The 21,552-nt window shown below is 46.2% G+C and overlaps 1 protein-coding gene across 4 annotated transcripts in view; it reads left to right on the top strand.

Moving 5' to 3' along the window:
- UBE2L3 (ubiquitin conjugating enzyme E2 L3) overlaps positions 1-21,552 on the top strand; it is a 44,287-nt gene that overhangs the window by 11,090 nt on the left and 11,645 nt on the right. For 3 of the 4 annotated variants that reach the window (XM_082353942.1, XM_082353944.1, XM_082353943.1), the window contains exon 2: positions 2,452-2,547. The exons of the other annotated variant lie outside the window; for it this stretch is intronic. In XM_082353942.1, the coding sequence (XP_082210068.1) occupies positions 2,452-2,547 (96 nt within the window). The remainder of the gene's footprint in view (positions 1-2,451; positions 2,548-21,552) is intronic. 4 annotated transcript variants of the gene reach the window in all.

Consider the following 21,552-nt stretch of genomic DNA (forward strand, 5'->3'; position numbering starts at 1 on the left):
AAGGTTGTTTCTCACTGCCGTGTTACGGTGGACAGTCCTACCTGCCACGTTTTTGTAATTTCCTTTGAAATGTACTTTCTTGTGTTTATTACCCGTACCTCGTGTTGTTAGTGTGTGGATTTCTGAAGCTGTAAAGTATATTTATAGATTATTTTAAAATTTATTTTGTCCTATGAATATTGAATCTATTCTCTGTTGTTTCTTCTTTCTTATTTTTTTTTTTTTTTTTTTTAATTTTTTGGCCTTGTTGCACAGCATGCGGGATGCAGGATCTTCCCGACCAGGGATTGAACCCGTGCCCCCTGCAGTGGTAGCATGGAGTCTTAACCACTGGACCACCAGGGAAGTCCCTGTTTCTTCTTTTTTGACTGTCTAATTTCACAATTCTATTTGGAATTTTTTCCTGTCTGTATTTGGTTTAAACATTTTTTAGCTTGGTAGGACTCAGCGCTACGGGACGTGGTCTCTTCTGTTTTCTAGACAAGAATCTTACTCTAGTGCTTTGAGCCAAGGCCCGGAAGGTCACAGCACATAGATAGCCCTGTTTACCCCAGAGCCTCGCCCCTCTCCAATCCCCTGCTTCCCATCTGATCACTCACCTGATCACTAAGCAGATACTGTATTTGCGTGTGACCATGGGCTCCTGGGCTTCCTGACCCCTGCTGTGCACCTCCTCTTTTGGAGCTTACGTTTTGTTTGGGGAGTGGACCAGAGTGGGAGTGTGGGTGTGAGATTTGTTTCTTCCCCTTCCTGAATCTGCCCAGGCTTCATAATCCCCAGGGGAGCCTTTCTGATGAGCCCTGGGCATTATTAGTAGGAGGACTAGCTGACAGCTGGCAGGTCAGGTGGTCTCTCAGCTTCCATGCTTCCCGTCCTGCGGGCTCAGGAAGAGGGGCCAGGCCACCCCTTCCCCCACTGCTGGGGCCATGGCCACTAGCATCTTCCTCATGGAAGCTGAGCATTGTTTAGAAATGGAACTCATCCTCTCACTGTGCAGCTTGCTAAAAATCCCCATTTCTCTCCACCCTACACCTGCTAGACCAGAGTTTCTGGGCCTGGGGCCCAGGCCGACGATTGTGGTGGGCAGCTAGGGCTGGCAAGCAGCAGTCTTCCCTGTGGGAAGAGACTCAGCCTGGCCCCTGCCACCAAGCAGCAGCGTGTCCCACCTGTCTCCTCTGTGCGGTCACTTGACGTGCTGTCCTCCTCATCCTGCCCCGTGCCAGGCACACCTGTAACATCGGCTCAGCCCCCTTTCTCGGGACTCTCCTTCCTTATCTCGTATCCCCCAAGGTGCCTTGTACACTAGCCGTTTGATGGGAATGTGGGGCGCAGAGGATGGGGGGGCTGGTTCAGAGCCTCCGTGCCATCCTGCGCCACGGCACCAAACATGAAGGGGCTTCCTGGTTCTAGAGGGCTGCGTGGGCCGGACCAGCGAGGAGGAAGCCCGGGCTGTGGGACGCCATCCTGTGGGCCCCGTGGAGGAGGCAGGGCTGGGCCGGGTGGTGCTGTGGGGTCGCAGAGAGAGGCATCCAGGAGATGCGGAGGATGCTGTTGTGTCGTGGACGAGAGCCGGGTCGGGGTGTGGTGGGGGAGCGCCTCACTCTAGGCTCTGAGGATGGAGGAGCATGGGGGACCCGGGTGGGCGGGTGGGTGTGCAGTGGGTGGCTTGGGCCGTAACGCCTGTTGGATGGTCACTCGAGTTGTCGGGGAAGCGGTGGGAAGTGTCAGGCTAGTGCAGGGTTGAAAAACAAGTGATAGACAATTCTAGGCTAGAGACGGGACAGGGCCCTGCTGTCGCCTGGCCGGCCGTGCTTTATGGATGAAGTGGCATTTGTATGATAACAACCCCTCATATGTTTGCAAGGCGTTCTCTTGCTCATAGCATGGTTCCCCCTCCTTGTCTACATCTTTGGGTCTCAATGCCCTTCTTTTGCAGCAGAGGAAACCTAGGCTTAGTGAAAGTTTCCATCCTCCCCCACCCCCCCTCCACCCCCAGCCTGGGTCGTCGTGCCCCAGTCATGTGCCCTGTGGAGGGAGAGCCCTTCTGAAACTGCACTCCGGCGTTGGGTGGAAAACTGTGGGTTTGTTTGCTTCTCTTCCCCAGTTCCATTCACCTTTACATGGAGGCAGCGCTTCATAGATCTGGGTTGGAAGGAGTCAGGTCTGCAGCACCTGGCCTGTGCCCCTGCTGCGTGGGGACAGCCCATAGGGGAGGGGATCGTCCACTGGGGCTGTGGGTTCACCGAGGTGGGTGCTTGTCTTGGTCTGGGGTACGGGTCAAGGGGGCCACCGCGGCTCCAGGCCTTTTAACCAGGCCAGGGCATCCAGCCACGCTCTGAGATGGCCTTGGTGGCGGTGTCGGCACTCGGTTTAATTTGAGGGAGTCAGGAGGGACCTAACGTGTGGTGCTTTCCCCTATTTGACACCCCTTTATGCTTTGTCAATCAACAGGAGCTTGAAGAAATCCGCAAATGTGGGATGAAAAACTTCCGTAACATCCAGGTTGATGAAGCTAATTTATTGACTTGGCAAGGGCTTATTGTTCCTGTGAGTATTGAACACCTCCACTTCTTACCAGATTATTCTTTACGCTGATGTGTGTGCTGCGGGCTTCTCTCTCTGCTCCCAAGGCGGCTCTGACTCTAGGCGGCCAGCAGGTGCCCGAGGAGGCTGTCGCGGAGGCTCACAGGGCAGGGCCGTGAAGGGGAGCCCATGTGGGCTCTGGTCTCCTGACATTCTGGGGTCCGAGCCTTCCGGGCCTGTGGGGGTCGGCCCGGAAAGGACGTGTGTCTGTGCTCCTGCTCTTCCCTGGCTTCTCTCTGCCTGGCCGCGTTTGTCCAGACGGGCCGCTTTCTCCGACCTCTCTTGGGAGGTAGCGGGTGTTTCCATCCATGTCTTCTCTTTGCTCTCCTGCCTGGGTTTGCGTCTGTGTCTCTAACCCTCTGGACACCTGTGTTCCAGGTTTTATTCTTGGGACCCTCCAGTCTGTGCCTCCCATTGGTCTCAAGTCCCTTTGCCTAGTGGCCCCCAGTATTTCTCTGGGGCATCTGCCCCCACGCCCCACTCCCTGTCACCCAGACTTCCTTTGGGTGCTCGGGCCCCCTCCTCACCGCGGCTTCCTGTGGCCTCCCTGCCCTCTGGATTCCGCATCTGCTCTTTCTGCAGCTCTTCATCTCCCCCTCCAGAGGCTTGTCCCGAGCTGACTCCAGCTGAGTGGGGAAACTGACCCCAGTTTTCCTGTCCTCCCAGAACTGCTTCTGGCAGCACCTGGCCCACGTCCTTAGCCTCGGCTCGGCAGGTCCAGCCCCGGCCCTGAGGTCCTCACTCCTGTCCTGCCACTTCCTCTCAACTCTTAGCCATGGCTCTTGTCCAGCCTCTCGCCTTTCTCTCGCTCTGTTTTGTCTCTTGGGGACCTTGCTTCATCCAGTGTCAGGTCACTGGGTTCTTGCTGGACGTGGAGGGGTGCGTCTTGGCCTCTGCTCCTGCCCGCTTGCCGGAGGCAGCCTTACTTGGGCGTCATGTGCCTTCCGTGTCCCCGGCTTGCGACAGAGACCCTCCGTGCCAGTGATCCCCGTTCCTTCCTGTTCTTCCCACCCCCCGCCGCCTCCTTTCATCCCCCCTGCCCAGTGCCTCACCCCCTCCCCCCGCGCCCCCCACCCCTGCCGCCGCCTGGTGTAAAATCTCTCATTACGAAGAGATGGGTCACTTTGCCAGAGCCAAGCAGAGAGCACGCTGACCGGAGATGCTTCCTTCTTGACACTGGTTCTAGGTCATGCTTCTTTAACAGTCCCTGGAACGTGAACAGCAAATATTGGATTTGTAGTTTATTTTTATAATCGTTTGGATAACTAAGGAAAGATATGCTTTGTAGTGTTTCAGTGCACACCGAAAATTATAAACCTGGCAGCGTCCCGCCTAGTTTTGCCCCCAGCCCTTGCCCACTGTGGGGACCTATTAGATGTTGCGTGGAAGGATGCCCAAGACCATCTGACCCCTGGCACTTTCCTAATTGAGATTTTGTTTCCTACTGATAAAATAGGTGAATAGTTAAGATGTGGATCTTCTGAAAAATGATAAGAACGACCGGGACAGTTTTAAGCGGTAAGGCTGGGCAGCCTACCATGGGAGCTCAGTGGCCGACTCCAAGGGTAGGTGGCTGTCTGGCAGGCACCTCCCTGGCGTCGCATCGGCAGAGCCTGTGGAACGGGCGACTTCTCATTGAGCTCCGGGTGGAGATGGCTGGTAGAGTCCCAGTGGCCTGGGCCAAGGCTCCAGGCAGTGTCTGGAGCATCTGGGGAAGCTGTGCCTGGAGACAGGGCTATGGCCAGGGCTCCTCTTGCCCTGCTCACGCTGCCTCTTCCTACTTCTCTGGCTTCCTTCCTGTGAACACGGCCTGGTCCCCTGGGTTGGCGTGAGGAGAGTGTCAAGGAAGCAGTTGGCAACTACTCTGTCCAGGGTCCCCACTAGTACCCCACACCTGGGCCTCAGGTCTTCCTGCTCTGTAGGGGCTGGGTCAGCAGGGGGTCTTCTCCCCAAACTCACCTGGGGTCCATCCAGCTGGAGTGAAAGCAGGGCCAGGCTGATAAAGATGTGGCCCCCGGGAAGTGGGCCTTTACAGTAGGGTGCTTGCTGGTCCTGGGGAAGCCACGTGGCAAATCCACCCTGGTTGCAGTTCAGAGAGTGGGCAGGCCCAGACCCCAGGGGGTGACGGCGGGGGCACTTCATCGTTACCATGGCAGTTCAGGTTGATTCCCTTTAAACACTTGTTTTTATATAACATTTTTCCATTTAAAATTCAGATGTAAGGTCTAAGGAAGAAAAGAATCCCATAATCCCATTATGAAGAATCAGTTTAGTGAGTTTTTGGCACCTCCCCTTCAGGAACAGGGGCCTAGTGGTGAACCTTCTTCAGGCTTCTCTCCCAGTGGGCGTGTCCACCCCTAACTGGGTGCTCACACCCCCTTTAATGGGCCAGTTGCTAATGTCATAATGATGCCATAATTTTATCATTATTTGGTCGTTGCCTTGAAACTCTTCATGAACATAAGTTTTACTAACTATCCAATAACCCATGTTTTATAAGTTATAGGTGTACAATATAGTCATCTTTGTTTATTTTAGATTCTGATCTTAAGATACAGTATTCTGTATTATATATTCCATTAGGATCAGGGTTGTACTATGTATAAGGAAAAACCATCTGTAGGGCTATATATGTTGTCAGATTATTCTCCAGAAAGGTTGTGCTAGTTTATACTCCTACGGGTGCTGTCTGCACAGGTGCCCACACGTGTCCTTGGCTGTCGTGGAGGTTGCTGAGCATTTTTAAAGGGGGTTCTGAGTGGCACATACTTCAGCACCCAGCCTGTGGGGTCCCGCTGCCCAAGGGGAGAGCCCCAGCCCTGCCCCTGACTGGAGGGGCGGTGATCTTGGGCCAGCTACACAGTTAGTCCAAGCGTCCTCACCGCTAAAAAGAGCGCTTCCCTTCTGGCTGTTGTAAAAGTTCAGTAAGTGCACATGTTAAATGCTTAGTCTCACTCCGGGGCTCTCTGGAACGCTGTTTGCCCATATCTAACAGAGGGTCCATGAAATAACACGCAGAAAGAAATTCTTGTCAGTTTGATAGGTGCAGAAGTTCTCAGCTTGATTTGTGTCTTTGTCCCATTTGGGCTGTTGTATAACAAAATACTAGACAGCTGAGCTTATAAGCAACAGAAATTTATTTCTCACAGTCCTGGAAGCTGGAGGTCTGAGATCAGTGCTAGTTGGGTGAGGGCCCTCTTCTCACGAGTCACAGGCTGTTCCTCGCATGGCAGAAGGGGCACCAGTCCCATTTGTGAGGGCTCTGCCCTGGTGGTCTAATCCCCTCCCAGAGGCCCCACCTCCCCACACCATCACCTTGGGGGGGTAGGTTTTTTTTTTTTTTCTGGCTGTGTTGGGTCTTCGTTGCTGCACGCGGGCTTTCTCTGGTTGTGGTGAGTGGGGGCTACTCTTTGTTGTGGTGCGTAGGCTTTTCATTGTGGTGCCTTCTCTTGTTGTGGAGCACGGGCTCTAGGTGTGCGGGCTTCAGTATTTGTGGCTCACGGGCTTAGTTGCTTTGCGGCATGTGGGATCTTCCCTAACCAGGCCTTGAACCCGTGTCCCCTGCATTGGCAGGCAGACTCTTAGCCACTGCGCCACCAGGGAAGTCTGGGGCGGTAGGTTTTGACATAGGAATTTGGGGGGACACAAACATTCGGACCATAGTAATTTGCATTTAAAATTTTGCTTTTGCAGTTGAAGGTTTTTTCACTTATTTATTGACTGTTTATGTCTCTACAGTCTATTATCTAATAAGGTTTTAGTATGTTTGTCGAATTGCAGGAATTCTGTGTATTAATCCTTTGTATCTGGGACAAATAATTTTCAGCTTAGGGTTTTCTTTTAAATTTTGTTTATTCAAAATTCCTAATTTTAAAGTTTCTCTTTTAAAAAATTTAAAAATTTTGCTTCATCAATTTTTTTTATTGTGGTAAAATATATATGACATAAAATTTGCCATTATAGTACTTTTTAAATTTTTTTTTTTAAATTTTATTTCTTTATTTATTTTTGGCTGCGTTGGGTCTTCGTTTCTGTGCAAGGGCTTTCTCCAGTTGCAGCGAGTGGGGGCCACTCTTCATCGCGGTGCGCGGGCCTCTCACTATCGCTGCCTCTCTTGTTGCAGAGCACGGGCTCCAGACGTGCAGGCTCAGTAATTGTGGCTCACGGGCCCAGCTGCTCCGTGGCATGTGGGATCTTCCCGGACCAGGGCTCAAACCCGCGTTCCCTGCATTGGCAGGCAGACTCTCAACCACTGCGCCACCAGGGAAGCCCTATAGTACTTTTATTTTTTATTTTTTTAAAATTTTTAATTATTAATTTATTTATTTATGGCTGTGTTGGGTCTTCGTTTCTGTGCGAGGGCTTTCTCTAGTTGCGGCGAGCGGGGGCCACTCTTCATGGCAGTGCGCAGGCCTCTCACTGTCGCGGCCTCTCTTGTTGCGGAGCACAGGCTCCAGACGCGCAGGCTCAGTAGTTGTGGCTCACGGGCCTAGTTGCTCCGTGGCATGTGGGATCTTCCCAGACCAGGGCTCGAACCCGTATCCCCTGCATTGGCAGGCAGATTCTCAACCACTGTGCCACCAGGGAAGCCCTATAGTACTTTTTAAGTGTACAATTCAGTGACATTAATTACAGTCAAAATGTTTTGCAGCCATCATCAATCACTGTATTTCCAAAACTTATCACTCAAACAGAAATTCTGTAGCCATGAAGTAATAACTCTCCGCTCTCCTGTCCCCCAACCCCTAGTACTCCCTAATCTACTCTCTATGTCAGTGAATTTGCTTATTGTAGATATTTCACATAAATGAATCATATAAAATTTGTCCTTTTTTATCTGGCTTATTTCACTCAGCATGATTTTTTCAAGGTTCATGTACATCATACCATGTATCAGAACATCATTTTTATGGATGAATAATTTTCTTTTGTATGTCTACACCACCTTTTTTTTTTTTTTTTTTTTTTTTTGGCCTCGCCTTGCAGCATGCAGGATCTTAGTTTCCTGATCAGGGATCGAACCCGTGCACCCTGCAGTGGGAGTGTGGAGTCTTAACCCCTGGACCGCCAGGGATGTCCCAGTGTACACCACCTTTTGTTTATCCATCTGTTGATGGGCGCTAGGCTCGTTTGCACCTTTGGCTGTTGTGGGTGATGCTGCTGTGAGCGTTGGTATGCAGGTATCTGCCTGAGTCCCCATCTTCAGTTTTTCGGGGTATATATGTAGAAGTGGAATTTGTGGATCACATGGTAACTCTGTGTTTAACTCTTTGAGGAGCTGCCAGACTGATTTCCACAGTGGCTGCACCATCTTACATTCCCACCAGCAGTGCACAAGGATTCCAGTTTTTCCACATCCTCACCAACAATTATTTTCCTTTTTTTTTTTTAAGTTATAACCATTCTAGTAGATGTGAATTGGTATCTCATGGTGGTTTTGATTTGCATTTTCCTCGTGATGAAGGATGTTGAGCATTGTTTCATGTTTTTATTGGCCATTTGTATATCTTTGGGGGAATGTCTAAAGTTCTTTAAACCCCCCCTTTTTTTTAAATTTTATTTATATATTTATTTATTTATTTTTGGCTGCATTGGGTCTTCATTGCTGCTCGCGAGCTTTCTCTGGTTATGGAGAGCGGGGGCTACTCTTCATTGCAGTGCGCGGGCTTCTCATTGTGGTGGCTTCTCTTTGTTGTGGAGCATAGGCTCTAGGCGTGTGGGCTTCAGTAGTTGTGGCACACGGCCTCAGTAGTTGTGGCTCGCAGGCTCTAGAGCACAGGCTCAGTAGTTGTGGCGCACAGGCTTGGTTGCTCTGCGGCATGTGGGATCTTCCTGGAGGGCTCGAACCCGTGTACCCTGCATTGGCAGGTGGATTCTTAACCACTGCACCACCAGGGAAATCCTTTAAAGACTTTTTTTTTTAAGAGCAGTGTTAGGTTTGCAGCAAAATTAAGAGGAAGGACAGATATTTCAGGTATACCCCTCCCCCCCTCCCCCACATAGTCTCCCCCATTATCAACATCCCCCACCAGAGCCGGGCATTTGTTATAACTGATGAACCTATGTTGCCACACCATAATCACCTAAAGGGCACAGTTTACATCGGAGTCACTCTTGGTGTTGTACATTCTGTGAGTTTGAACAACGTATAATGACACGTATCCACCATTAGAGTATCATATAGAGTAGTTTCACTGCCTCAGATCCTACGTGCTCTGTTTGTTCAATCCTTCCCCACCCCTGGCAAGTACTGATTTTTTTTTTTAACTGTATTCATAGTTTGGACGTTCAAGACTGTTGTATGGTTGGAATCATACAGCAGCTTTTCAGATTGGCTTCTTTCGTTTAGTAATGTGCAATTAAGATTTCGTCGTGTTTTGATAGCTCATTTCTTTTTAGCACCAAATAATATTCTGTTGTCTGAATGTACACAGTTTGTTTATCCATTCACCTCCTGAAGGACATTTTGATTGCTTCCAAATTTTGGCAGTTCTGAATAAAGCTGCTATACACATTCTGAGTTGGGTTGTTTGTCTCTTTGTCTTTGAGTTAAAGGAGTTCGTTATATATTCTACATATTAAACCCTTACTAGATATATAATTTGCAGATATTTTTTCCCATTCATTTGGTTGTCTTTTTACTCTCTTGACTGTGTCCTTTGATGCACGAAGTTTTTAATACTCATGAAGTCCATTTTATCTATTTTTTCTACTGTTGCCTGTGCTTTCAGTGCCATATTTGAGAAACCGTTGCCAAATCCAAGGTCATGCAGGTTTTGCCCTGTTTTCTTCTGAGAATTTTTATAGTCTTAACTCTTGAACTTAGCTCTGTTCCATTTTGAGTTTTTAAAAATGGTATAGGGCAAGGGTCCAACTTCATTCTATTGCATGTGGATGTACAATTTTCCCAGGACCATTTGTCGAAAAGACTGCTTTTTCCCATTGAATGATTCTGGCATCCTTGTCAAAAATTAATAGAGCTAGATAACTAATAAGGATCTACAGTGTAGCACAGGGAACTCTACTCAGTACTCTGTAATGGCCTGTATGGGGAAAGAATCTAAAAAAGAGTGGATATACATATAACTGATTCACTTTGCTGTACAGCAGAAACTAACACAACATTGTAAATCAACTATACTCCAATAAAAATAATAGAACATATATGTGAGGGTTTAATTCTGGACTCTCAATTCTGTTCCTTTTTATATTTATTTATTTATTTGGTTGCACTGGGTCTTAGTTGCGGCAGGTGGGCTCCTTAGTTGCAGCTCTCAGGCTCCTTAGTTGCGGCACGTGGGCTCCTTTAGTTGAGGCAAGTGGGCTCCTTAGTTGCGGCACGTGGGCTCCTTTAGTTGAGGCAAGTGGGCTCCTTAGTTGCGGCTCCAGGGCTCCTTAGTTGTGGCTCATGGGCTCTTTAGTTGTGGCATGCGTGTGGTATCTAGTTCCCTGACTGGGGTCAAACCCGGGCCCCCTGCATTGGGAACATGGAGTCTTATCCACTGTGCCACCAGCGATGTCCTTCAGTTCTGTTCTATTGGTCTGAATGTCTGTCCTTATGCCAGTACCACACTGTTTTGATTACTGTCACTTTGTAGTAAGTTTTTGAAATCAGGAAATGTGAGTTCTCCAACTGTGATCTTTTTCGAGATTGTTTTGACTATTCAGGGCCCCTGTGTAACTGAGCAGGACCCTATGGGGCCTTCCCGGAACAGACCCCTCCCCCATATCCTCTGCTTTAGCTCCTCCCTGAAGTACCTAGATAAAAGTATCTGATGTACATTTCTTGAGTTGTTTTACAGTTGCTAAAACCACCACCAAATGGAAGAAATTAACTACTTGATGACCATGAGTAGGTAGCTCCCAGACCTACTGGCGCCTAAGGATTGATAATGTTAACCCCTGTGACACTACCCTGTTACCTCACCATCAACCAATCAGAATTGTGCACAAGTTGATTACATACCCTGGGACTTCCCTCCCTCACCTGGCCTTTAAAAATGCTTTGCTGAAACCCATTGGGGAGTTCGGGTATTTTGAGCACTAGCTGCCCTGGACTCCTTGCTTGGCATCCTGCACTTTCCTTCACCACAACTCAGTGTCAGTAGATTGGTTTTACTGAGCGTGGGCCAACAGACCTAAGTTTGGTTCAGTAACACCTTGAGATCCCATATGAATTTTAGGATGGGTTTTTCCATTTGAAAAAAAAATTATTGACGTTTTGATAGAGATTATATTGAATCTTTAGATCACTCTGTGTAGTATTGTCATCTTTATAATAGTAAGACTTGCAGTCCAGGAACCCAAGATGTCTTTCCATTTTTTAGGTTTTCTTTAACTTCTTTCAGCAGTGTTTTATAATTTTTGGTGTACAAGTTTTACACCTCTATATTTTTCAGCTCAGGATGAAAAAACAAAACCAAAACAAAATCATAGCCTGGGTCACTTGAAACAACAGAATTCAATTTTCTCACAGTTCTGGAGGCCAGAAGTCCCAGATCAAAGTCTGGCAGTAATCGGTAATCAAAAACCTCCCAACAAAGTAAAGTTCTGAATTGGATGACTTTTCTTGGTGAACTCTACCAAACATTTAAAAAATTCGGTTGGTTTCTGATGAGGACTCCTCCATAGCCTTCTTGTTGTGTCCTCATGTGGCCTTTTCTCAGTGCACGGGGAGAGAGAGCAAGGGTGCTCTCTTTCTTTATTTTTGGCCGTGCCACGCAGCCTACAGGATCTTAGTTCCCCGACCAGGGATTGAACCTGTGCCCTTAGCAGTGAAAGCATGGAGTCTTAACCACTGGACCACCAGGGGAGTCCTGGGAGCTCTCTTCCTTTTAGGATACTAATGCTGTCAGTTCAGGACTCTACCCTGTGACATCATTTAACCTTAATTACTTCCTTATTCTCTAGCCACACTGGGGTTAGGGCTTCAATATAAGAATTCGGAGGGGACATAGACATTCAGTCTGTAACAGCCACCTCGGTTAAATTTATTCCTAGATATTTTACTCTTCAGTGTTACTGTAAGTGGAATTGTTTCCTTAATTTCGTTTTCGGATTCATTGTTGTTCACTGTTAGTGTATAGAAATGCAACTGATACTGGCGTGTTGATTTTGTATCCAGGAACGTTGCTAAATTCATTTTTTTAAACAGTTTGTGTATGAGTAATCTTTAGTTTTCTACATATGAGATCAGTTCATCTCTGAATAGAGGTAGTTTTGTTTCTCCCTTTCCAATCTGGATGCCTTTTATTTCTTTTTCTTGCCTGATTGCCCTGGCTAGAACTACCAAATATTGTATTGAATACAAGTGGCAAAAGTGGGCATCCTTGGGACTTCCCTGGTGGTCCAGTGGTAAAGAATCTGCCTTCCAGTGCAGGGGACGCGGGTTCGATCCGTGGTCGGGGAACTAAGATCCCACATGCCGCGGGGCAGCTAAGCACGTGTGCCACAACTACCGAGCCCACGCACCTCGACTAGAGAGCCTGCGTGCTGCAAACTACAGAGCCCACGCGCCGCAACAAAAGATCCCGCGTGCCACAACTAAGACCTGACGCAGCCAAAAAAAAAAAAGTGGGCATCCTTGGGAATACCCTGGCAGTCCAGTGATTAGGACTCGGGGCTTTCACTGCCGGGGCCCAAGTTTGATCCTTGGTTGGGGAACTAAGATCCCACAAGCTGTACAGTGCAGCCAAAAAATAAAAATAAAAAATGTCGGCATCCTTGTCTTGTTACTAATTTTAGGAGAAAAGCTTTCAGACTTTCACCATTCAGTGTGACGTTGGCTGTAGGCTTTTCATGTTGGCTGTAGGCTTTTTTCATGTTGGAATTTCTTTCTGTTCCTAGTTTATTGAGTGTTTTCATCACAAAAGTGTGTTAGATTTTGTCAAATGCTTTTCTGCATCAATTGAGATGATCTTTTTTCCTTCTTCATTCTATTAACATGGTGTGTTGATTGATTTTTGTATGTTGAACTATCCTCGCATACCTGGGATAAATCCTACTTGGTCATGGTGTATGATCCTTTTAATATGCTGCTGAATTTCAGTTTGCTAGTATTTTGTTGAGGATTTTTGCATCAAAATTCATATACTTTTCTAATAGTGTCTTTGACTCTGATATCAGGGTTATGCTAGACTTGTAGAATGAGTTAGAAAGTGTTCCCACCTCTTCAGTTTTTTGGAAGAGTTCAAGAATGATTGGTGTTAATTTTTTTAATGTTTGGTAGAATTCACCAAGAAAAGCCATCCAATTCAGAACATTATTTTGTTGAGAGGTTTTTGATTACTGGATTACTGATTCAGTTTCTTTACTACTTATAGGTCTATTTAGATTTTTTCTCAATTCAGTTTCAGTAGATTGTGTGTTTCTATGAATTTGTCCATTTCATCTAGGTTATCCAATTTTTTGGTGTACAACTGTTCATAGTATTCTCTTGTAATCACTTTTTATTTCTATAATAAATGTAATGTTCCCACTTTCATTTCTGATTTTAGTAATATGGATTTCCTCTCTTTTTTCCTTAGTCTAGCTAAAAGTTTGTCACTTTTGTTGATCTCTTCAAAGAACCAACTTGTTTTCATTGATTTTTTTTTTCTCTATTTTTTTCCTTCACTGTTTATCTCCTCTGTAATTGTTACTACTTACTTCTTTCTTCTGGTTTTGGGTTCAGTTTGTTCTCTTCTCATTTTTTAAGGTATTCAGTTAGATTATTGATTTGAGATCCTTCTTTTTTGTTGTAGGCATTTACAGCTGTAAATTTTCCTCTGGGCACTACTTTTGCTGCATCCTTAAGTTTTGATGTCTTGTGTTTATCATCTCAAGGTATTTTCTAATTTCCCATGTGATTTCCTTTTTGACCAATTGGTTGTTTAAGAGTGTTTAATTTCCTCATACTTGTGAGTTTTCCAGCTTTCCTTCCATTATTGATTTCTAGTTGTATTCCATAGTGGTCAGAAAGATATTTGTTGATCTTCTGTCTTGTTCTGGTATTGAAAGTGGGGTATTGAAATCTCCAACTATTAGTTTATAACATATTTCTCCCTTCAGTGCCATCAATTTTTACTTCGTGTGTTTTGGTTCATAATTTGTTAGTTGCCTATAGATGTATAATTGTCATATCTTCTTGATGGATTGAACCTTTTACCAATATATAATGTCCTTTGTGTCTTGTACTTTTTCCGTCATTTACTTCTAATCTCTTTGTGTCTTTGTATGTAAAGTGAATCTCTTATAGGCAGCATATGGGTGGATTGTGTTTTCTTATCCATTCTGGCAATTCCGTCTTTTAAGTGGAGAGTTTATTTCATTCACATTTCAAGTAATTACTGATAAGAAAGTATTTGCTTCTGTTATCTATTTGTTTTCTGGATGTCATGTGTGCGTTTTGTTCCTAAATTCTTCCATTATTGCCTTTTTTGGGTATTTAGTTGATTTTTTTGTAGCGTATTATTTTGATTCCATTCTTCTTTTCTTTTCTGTATGCCTGTTAGTTATTTTCTTAGAGGTTACCTTGGGGATTACAATTAACATCTTAATCTTTTAACAACCTGCTTTGAATAATACCAACTTAATTTCAGTAGTTACAAACACTCTGGTCCTATATATTTCCATTACCCAGCCCCTCTTATATTGTTACTGTCGCAAAGAGAAGTTACAAACCCAAAGTATAATAACCAATAATGTTGGGTTTTATATTATCTTGTATAGTTTCTTAACCATTTTTTTAAATTTCTTTTTATGACTTCAAGTTACTGTCTAGTATCTTTTTGTTTAGCCTGAAGACTCCCTTTTGTATTTCCTTTACAGAACATCTACTAGTGATGAATTCATTCCCTCTTTCTCTTTTAGATTTTTTTTATCTGGGAATATCTTAATTATGCCTTCATTTTTTTTTTTTTTTAATTTTTTTCTGGCCATGCCACACAGCATGTGGGATCTTAGTTCCTTGACCAGGGCTCGAACCCGCTCCCCCTGCAGTGGGAGTGTGGAGTCTTAACCACTGTACCACCAGGGAAGTCCCTCACCTTCTTCTTCTTCTTCTTCTTTTTTAAAAAAATTATTTATTTATTTATTTATTTTTGGCTGCATTGGGTCTTCGTTGCTCCACGCAGGCTTTCTCTAGTTGCACTGAGTGGGGGCTACTCCTCGTTGTGGTGCTAGGGCTCCTCATTGCGGTGGCTTCTCTTGTTGTGGAGCAGGGCTCTAGGTGCACAGGCTTTAGTAGTTGTGGCACACGGGCTCAGTAGTTGTGGCTCACGGGCTCTAGAGCGCAGGCTCAGTAGTTGTGGCATATAGGCTTAGTTGCTCCGAGGCATGTGGGATCGTCCCGGACCAGGGCTCAAACATGTGTCCCCTGCATTGACAGGCAGATTCTTAACCAGTGCACTGCCAGTGAAGTCCCTCGCCTTCATTTTTGAAAGATAGTTTTTGCTGACAGTCTTTTCCTTTTAGCACCTTGAATGTGTCCTCCCACTACCTTCTGGCCTCCATGGTTTCTGGTTAGAAATCAGTTGTTTGCTGCTTTCAAGTTACTTCTCTTGCTGCTTTCAAGATTATCTCTTTGTCCTTTGATGATTTGACTATATATCTTGGTATGATTTCTCTGAGTTGATCCTGCTTGCAGTTCATTGAGCTTCTTGGATGTGTAGATTCATATCTTTTATGGAATTTTGAATGTTTGGGGTCATTATTTTTTTAAATATTCTTTCTGCCCCTTTTCTCCTTCTTATCCGTTTGTGGGCCCCCATAATGTGTGTGTTGTGTGCTAGGTGATGTCCCATATGTCCCTACGCTCTGTTCACTTTTCTCCATTCTTCTGCTCCTTAGATGGGATAATTTCAATTATCCTAACTTCAAGTTTGCTGAGTCCTTCTTTTGCTTGCTCAAGTCTACTACTGAATTGCCCTAGTGAGTTTTTCATTTCAGTTACTGTACTATTCTCCAGAATTTTTGTTGAGTCCCTTTTTATAATTTCTGTGTCTTTATTGGTGTTCTCATTTTGTTTAGACATTATTTTCCTGGCTTTGTTCAGTTTTTTTTTTTTTTTTTTTTTTTTTTGGCTGTGTCGGGTCTTAGTTGTGGCGTGCTGGCTCTTCATTGTGGTGAGTGGGCTTCTCTCTAGTTGTGGTGTGTGGGTTTTCTCTTCTCTAGTTGTAGTGTGTGGGCTCTGTGGTTTGCAGCACTCGGGCTCTCTAGTTGAGGCTTGCGGGCTCAGGAGTTGTGTGCGGGCTTAGTTGCCCCACAGCATGTGGGATCTTAGTTCCCCGACCAGGGATCGAACCCACATCCCCTGCATTGGAAGGCAGATTCTTTACCACTGGACCACCAGGGAAGTCCCTGGTTTTGTTTAGTTTTTTGCCCATGATTTTTTTTACCTCTTTGAGCATTTTTTTTTTTGGGTTTTTGGGGTTTTTTTGGCCACACAGCTTGCAGGATCTTAGTTCCCCAACCAGGGATCAAATCCGGGCCCATGGCAGTGAAAGCGCCGAGTCCCAATCACTGGACTGCCAGGGAATTCCCTCTTTGAGCATTTTTAAGACAGTTGATTTTAATTCTTTGTCTGGTAAGTCTAATGTCTGGGCTTACTCAGAGATAGTTTTTGTCAGTTTTTTTTTTTCCTTTAAACAGGCCATACTTTTCTGTTTCTTTGTATGCTTTGTGATTTTGTTGTTGCTGTTGAAAATTGTACATTTGAATATTATAATGCGGAAATCAGATTCTCCCCCTCCCTGCAGGGTTTGCTGTTCTTGAGTGTTGAAGGCTTCGCTTTTGTTCCACCAGTGTTTTGACTGAAATTTCCTTGAATGCCAGGAGCTTAAAAAAAGTCTCTCAGTCTTTGCAGATTGGCTCTGTGCTAGGGTACTTCTTGAGCATGTAGCCAGGCCAGTTACATTTCTGCCTTCTTCACTTCCAGCTTTCCTTGAGCCTATGGTTAGGGGGTGGTGAAAGCTTCAGATCTTCTCAGTTCTTTTCTTAGCGTGTATCCTGTCCTAGGCATATGTGTGACTTTTTCAGCTCCCCAGTGTACCTGGGTACTTCTGAATGCCCTGATATCCCTGGGTTTCTCTGTGGCTTTTCCTCCTTGGCTTTATGCAATCTGTTGTGTCTCACCTGCCATCCTTTGCTATAGGCAGCTGTGAGTTTTTCATGACCTTACAGTCTTTTATTTATTTATTTATTTGGCTGCTCCGGGTCTTAGTTGTAGCACGTGGGATCTTTGTTGCGGCATACAGGATCTTTAGTTGCAGCATGCAGGATCTAGTTCCCTGACCAGGGATCGAACCTGGGCCCTCTGCATTTGGAGTGCTGAGCCTTAACCACTGGACCATCAGGGAAGTCCCCTACAGTCTTCTTGAGCAGTTCCTGTGCTTTTCTGTGGGTTCTGAGCAAGGCAAAACAGATGAGCACCTGTGTCAGCCCTCCGGGTAGCCCTGGACCGGTTAGAACAGACAGTAATTTGTGAATAAGGTCTGCTCTGCTTCTCTGGAATGGAGGGCTTGGGTCCCACATGGTGGTCAGAGGTGGCCATCATTCACCCATCTTCAAGATGCCTGTCGCCCAGCCAGGGAGGGGCCAGGCTAAGGGCAGGTAAAGTCGACACAAAGCTTTCCTACTGTGTTTTAGTTGCCTTTTTCTTGATTCTGCATTCACAGCCAAAGGTTGCTGTAAACCTTTGACTGTTTTCCAGAGTTCTGACAAAGTTGGTTCTGACGGTTTCTGCAGTATTTTTTTGTTTGTTTCTATGGAGGGATGGGAGTTTGGAGCTGCCTGCTTTGCCATTTTGCTGATGTCACACCCTAAATTTTTCTCTTTTAATCAGGAATGAGTGGATTTCATTAAAGGCCATATTACTGTCAATTAGGTTTTGTGGTGTGGGTTTTCAAAGTGGCCTGTTAATTAAGCCCCTCATTGCTTTCTGGATTAATTCCCCCTTCATTACAATGGACTGTTTTTAAATGTTCCAGTGTATTAAATTTCCTAGTCTTTAGTGTGTTTGCATCTGTGGTCATATGTGAGATTGGATTGTGTTTTCTGTGTTTAGTGGATTTTGATAGATGGTTATACTCACTTCATGTATCAAGAAGTAGAAATTTCATTCTTTTTTCTGTGTTCTGATTTGCTAATTTTTGCTTTTATGGTAATTTCTGCTTTTATGTTATGTCTTTTGTTTTCCTTGGTATTTGTTTGCTCTTTGCTCTTTTTTTAAATTTATTTTTAATTTATTTATTTTAATTTATTTGTTTTTGGCTGCATTGGGTCTTCGTTGCTGCACGTGGGCTCTCTCTAGTTGCGGTGAGCGGGGGGTTATTCTTTGTTGCAGTATGCAGGCTTCTTATTGCGGTGGCTTCTCGTTGAGGAGCACGGGCTCTAGGCACGCAGGTTCAGTAGTTGTGGTGCGTGGGCTCAGTAGTTGTGGCACATGGGCTTAGTTGCTCTGTGGCAGGTGTGATCTTACCGGATCTGGGCTCGAACCCATGTCCCCTGCATTGGCAGGCAGATTCTTAACCACTGCGCCACCAGGGAAGTCCCTCTTTGTTCTTTTCTAACTTGATGATTTGAGTGCTTAGTTCTTTGTTGGGGGGGGTGGTGTTCATCCCCAGTTGAGAGTTCCTTTCTTGCCTGGGCTGCTCCCTACCCATGTCATTGTCACCCTGCACTTACAGGGGTGCTGCTGCTGGTTTTACCTTTTATTGAGAAGGTAAAACATGCACACGTGACAACGTTTCAATGACAACAGTGTCTTTCTTCTGTCTGTGTCTCTGTCCCTCATTTGTAAAAGGAGCTGGTAAATGCCTGCCTCTCGTCAGTGTGTAGTCAGACTGCCCTGGATTTCTTTGCCTTTGGGCTTCAGAAGCACAGACTTGGGAGTCAGCTTTGTACTCCTGAGGCCTTGAGTCTCTAAAGCTGTGTCAATAATTGTTTTTAAAATGAAATTGAGTTTCGTGGAGAGGCCTCGTACCGCCCTGGTGGTCACTCCACCAGCCTGTTGGGAGAGGACGCAGTCTCTCTGCCATCACAGTCTCTGGCCTCTGCACTAGCCCCGAGGCTCACGCACCAACCAGGTTCTGCTGAGCAGAGTGTTTTTGGGAATGAGCCTCAGGTACACCAATTACATCCCATTGCAGAAGCTGCAACTGCCTTTGCCTCCATGCAGGCCATTCCGTCTCACAGCTTCTTTGAGCACCTCGCATGCCCTGGCTCCCCCACCTGGGCTCGGGCCCCAGCCTCTTTCGAGGAGCTTTTGCTCCCCTGTCCTGGGGCTGGGCTGCTCAAAGCCGACAGTTGTTGAGGTAAATACCTGCTTGTTAACTTTCAGAGAGAGAGCCCTCCTCTTCTGCTCGTGAAGCCGTGTGTGCCCCTTCCAACTGGCTCATCCTCCTGCACCTGCGTCTTCCTGACGCTCTCCATTCCGTGGTCTCAGTGAATCACTCCCTCCTCTCCGTTCCCTCCACTCACCATTCATAGTAGTGAGGTCGCTTTTGACTGCAAGTAAGGAAACCCCCCACTTAGTGTGGCTTTGAAAAGGGAAAGTTGCTGCCCCTGACAGAGTCCTGTGGCAGGGGCTCTGGGCTGGCCATCCAGTGGCTCGGCGAGGGGAGAGCACAGACTTGCCTGGGCTTCACGGTTTTCCGGAAGGAAGAGACCGTCTCTTCTTTTCTCTCTCTCTCTCCTTGAACTTTTTATTTTGAGATAATTGTAGATTTTCATGCAATTGTAGGAAATAACACAGAGATTCCCCAGTAGCCTTCACCTGTTGTGCAACTGTAGTGCAGTGCTATAACCAGGAAGTGGACCCTGATCAGTCCACCAACCCCATTCAGACTTCTCCAGCGGTGACACGTGTGTGTGTGTGTGTAGTTTGGTGTGACCAAAAACAAAGACGCCCATCCCAGGGGCCCGCCACAGACCCCTCACTCCTCATTATCCAGAACCAGGACACGTGGCCACCCCTGGTCTGTCACTGGCCGAGGTGTGGGCAGTACCATGATGGACTGTGCTGTCCGAAAGGAGTATACTGCAAGCCACAGCCATGCTTTTAAATTTTCCAGAACTCCCATTAAAAATGAAAATGAGGGAATTCCCCGGCGGTCCAGTGGTTGGGACTCAGCGCTTTCACTGCTGAAGGCCCGAGGAGGGTGTGGGTTGGATCCCTGGTCGGGGAACTAACATCGAAGGAAGGAAGGGAGGGAAGGAAAGAGGGAAGAAGGGAGGGCGGAAGGAAGGAAGGAAGGGAATGAAACAGGTGGAATTCACTTTGTAAGTATTTTACTTAATACAGTATATTAAAAATATTCTTCTACATGTAATCAATATAAATAATTATTAACAAAATAGTTTATTCTTTTTGTTTGCACAGAGTCTCAAATCCAGGTGGTATTTTACGCTTATAGCACATCTAAATTCGGAAGAGTACTGTTTCAAGTACACAATAGGCACTTGGGCTGGTGGCCACCATATTGGACGGGACAGGTGTAGACCAGTCAGAATTTACCTCTGGTTCACAATGAGGGGGCAGCGTGGATGGAAACAAAACTGGGATTTTGCCAGCAAGGAGACGGCGGGGAGCAGCCGTTGGCTGGACAGTCCGTTGGGGTCAGCTGTGGTCCAGCCCCCCTCTCTTTGGGGCTCCTCAGAGGGCTAATTCTGCTTTATAACTGGTGGTGTGGGTGTCATCTCAGCGAGTTCTGGTTCAGGCAGAGACCTTTATCTGTTTCCCTCCCACTTCCTGTCCCTAGCACTGTGCATTACACAGAGTAGGCGCCCCACAAACAGTCTGTAAGTTATTGAATTTGTAGTTCTCAGAGAGCCTTGGAAACTACATTTTGGTGTGTGCAGGTGGATTATTCGTGCAGGGTTGTCTCTGTTTCTTGTTCATTAGATGCCAGTAGCCACCTTTGTCATTGGGACAACCTCAGGCATTTCTAAACCTCTCCAGGAGGGACAACACTGTCCTCAGTCGAAAACCCTGTTTCTGAGTTAGCTTTGATTTCCTTTTTAACAGTTTCATTGAGAGTCACAAACCCTGCATTTCGTGCATTTAAAGTGTACAATTATTCAATGGCTGTTAGTATATTTGCAGAGTTGTTTCTCCATCACCACAATTTTAGAACATTTTTTATTACTCCTCAAAGAAACCTCCCCTTGTTAGCATCACCCCCAGTCCCCCAGGCGTAGGCAACCACAGATCTACTTTGTAGATTTAGCTGTCCTGTATATTTCATATAAATGGAATCATATAATACATGACCTTTTGTGTCTGGCTTCTTTCCTTAGCATAATATTTTCAAGGTTTATCCATGTTGTAGCATGTATTTGTACTTCATTCGTTTTTATTGCCAAATAATATTCTGTTGTAATGGCTATATTATAGTTTACTTATCCATTCACCAGTTGATAGGTATTTGGGTTGTTTCCACTCTGGCTATTATGAATGATGTTGCTATGAACATTCGTGAACAGGATTTTATGTCGACATGTGTTTTCATTTCTTTAGGATATTTAGGAGTGGGGTTGTGGGTCCTGTGGTCGCTTTATGTTTTTGGTAAGGAAGCGTTTGGGTCCAGACACTTCACAAGTGCAGCAAGTTCTCGCCCGGCAACGGGAAGGGAGTAAGGAAATTGTGCCGCGTCTGATGGTGGAATACGCTGCAGCCCTAGCGAAGGCCTGGGCACGCCGAGGGCAGGCGAGGGGGTGCTGCCAGCAGCAAACCGCATGCGTGTGTGTGCAGGAGTGCCGCGTGCCAGGGCGCTGGCCCACACCGCATGTTTTCTACAACAGACAAGGAATTCTCCGACGTTAGTAGCTCTGCAGCTGGGTCTTAGAAAGCGAAGTGTGATCGTCTCTCCGTGTGGGCGGGCACAGGCTGTGCGGCCAAGAGCACCACCCTCCCAGAATCCGGATCCCTTGACCAAGGAGCGTGCTGACCGCTGTGCACCGCAGGCTGTGTCTCGGACGCGCTCAGCCCTT

The sequence above is a fragment of the Balaenoptera borealis genome (assembly GCF_965194805.1).
Source record: "Balaenoptera borealis genome assembly, chromosome: 14".
In the NCBI taxonomy this organism is placed as follows: domain Eukaryota; kingdom Metazoa; phylum Chordata; class Mammalia; order Artiodactyla; family Balaenopteridae; genus Balaenoptera; species Balaenoptera borealis.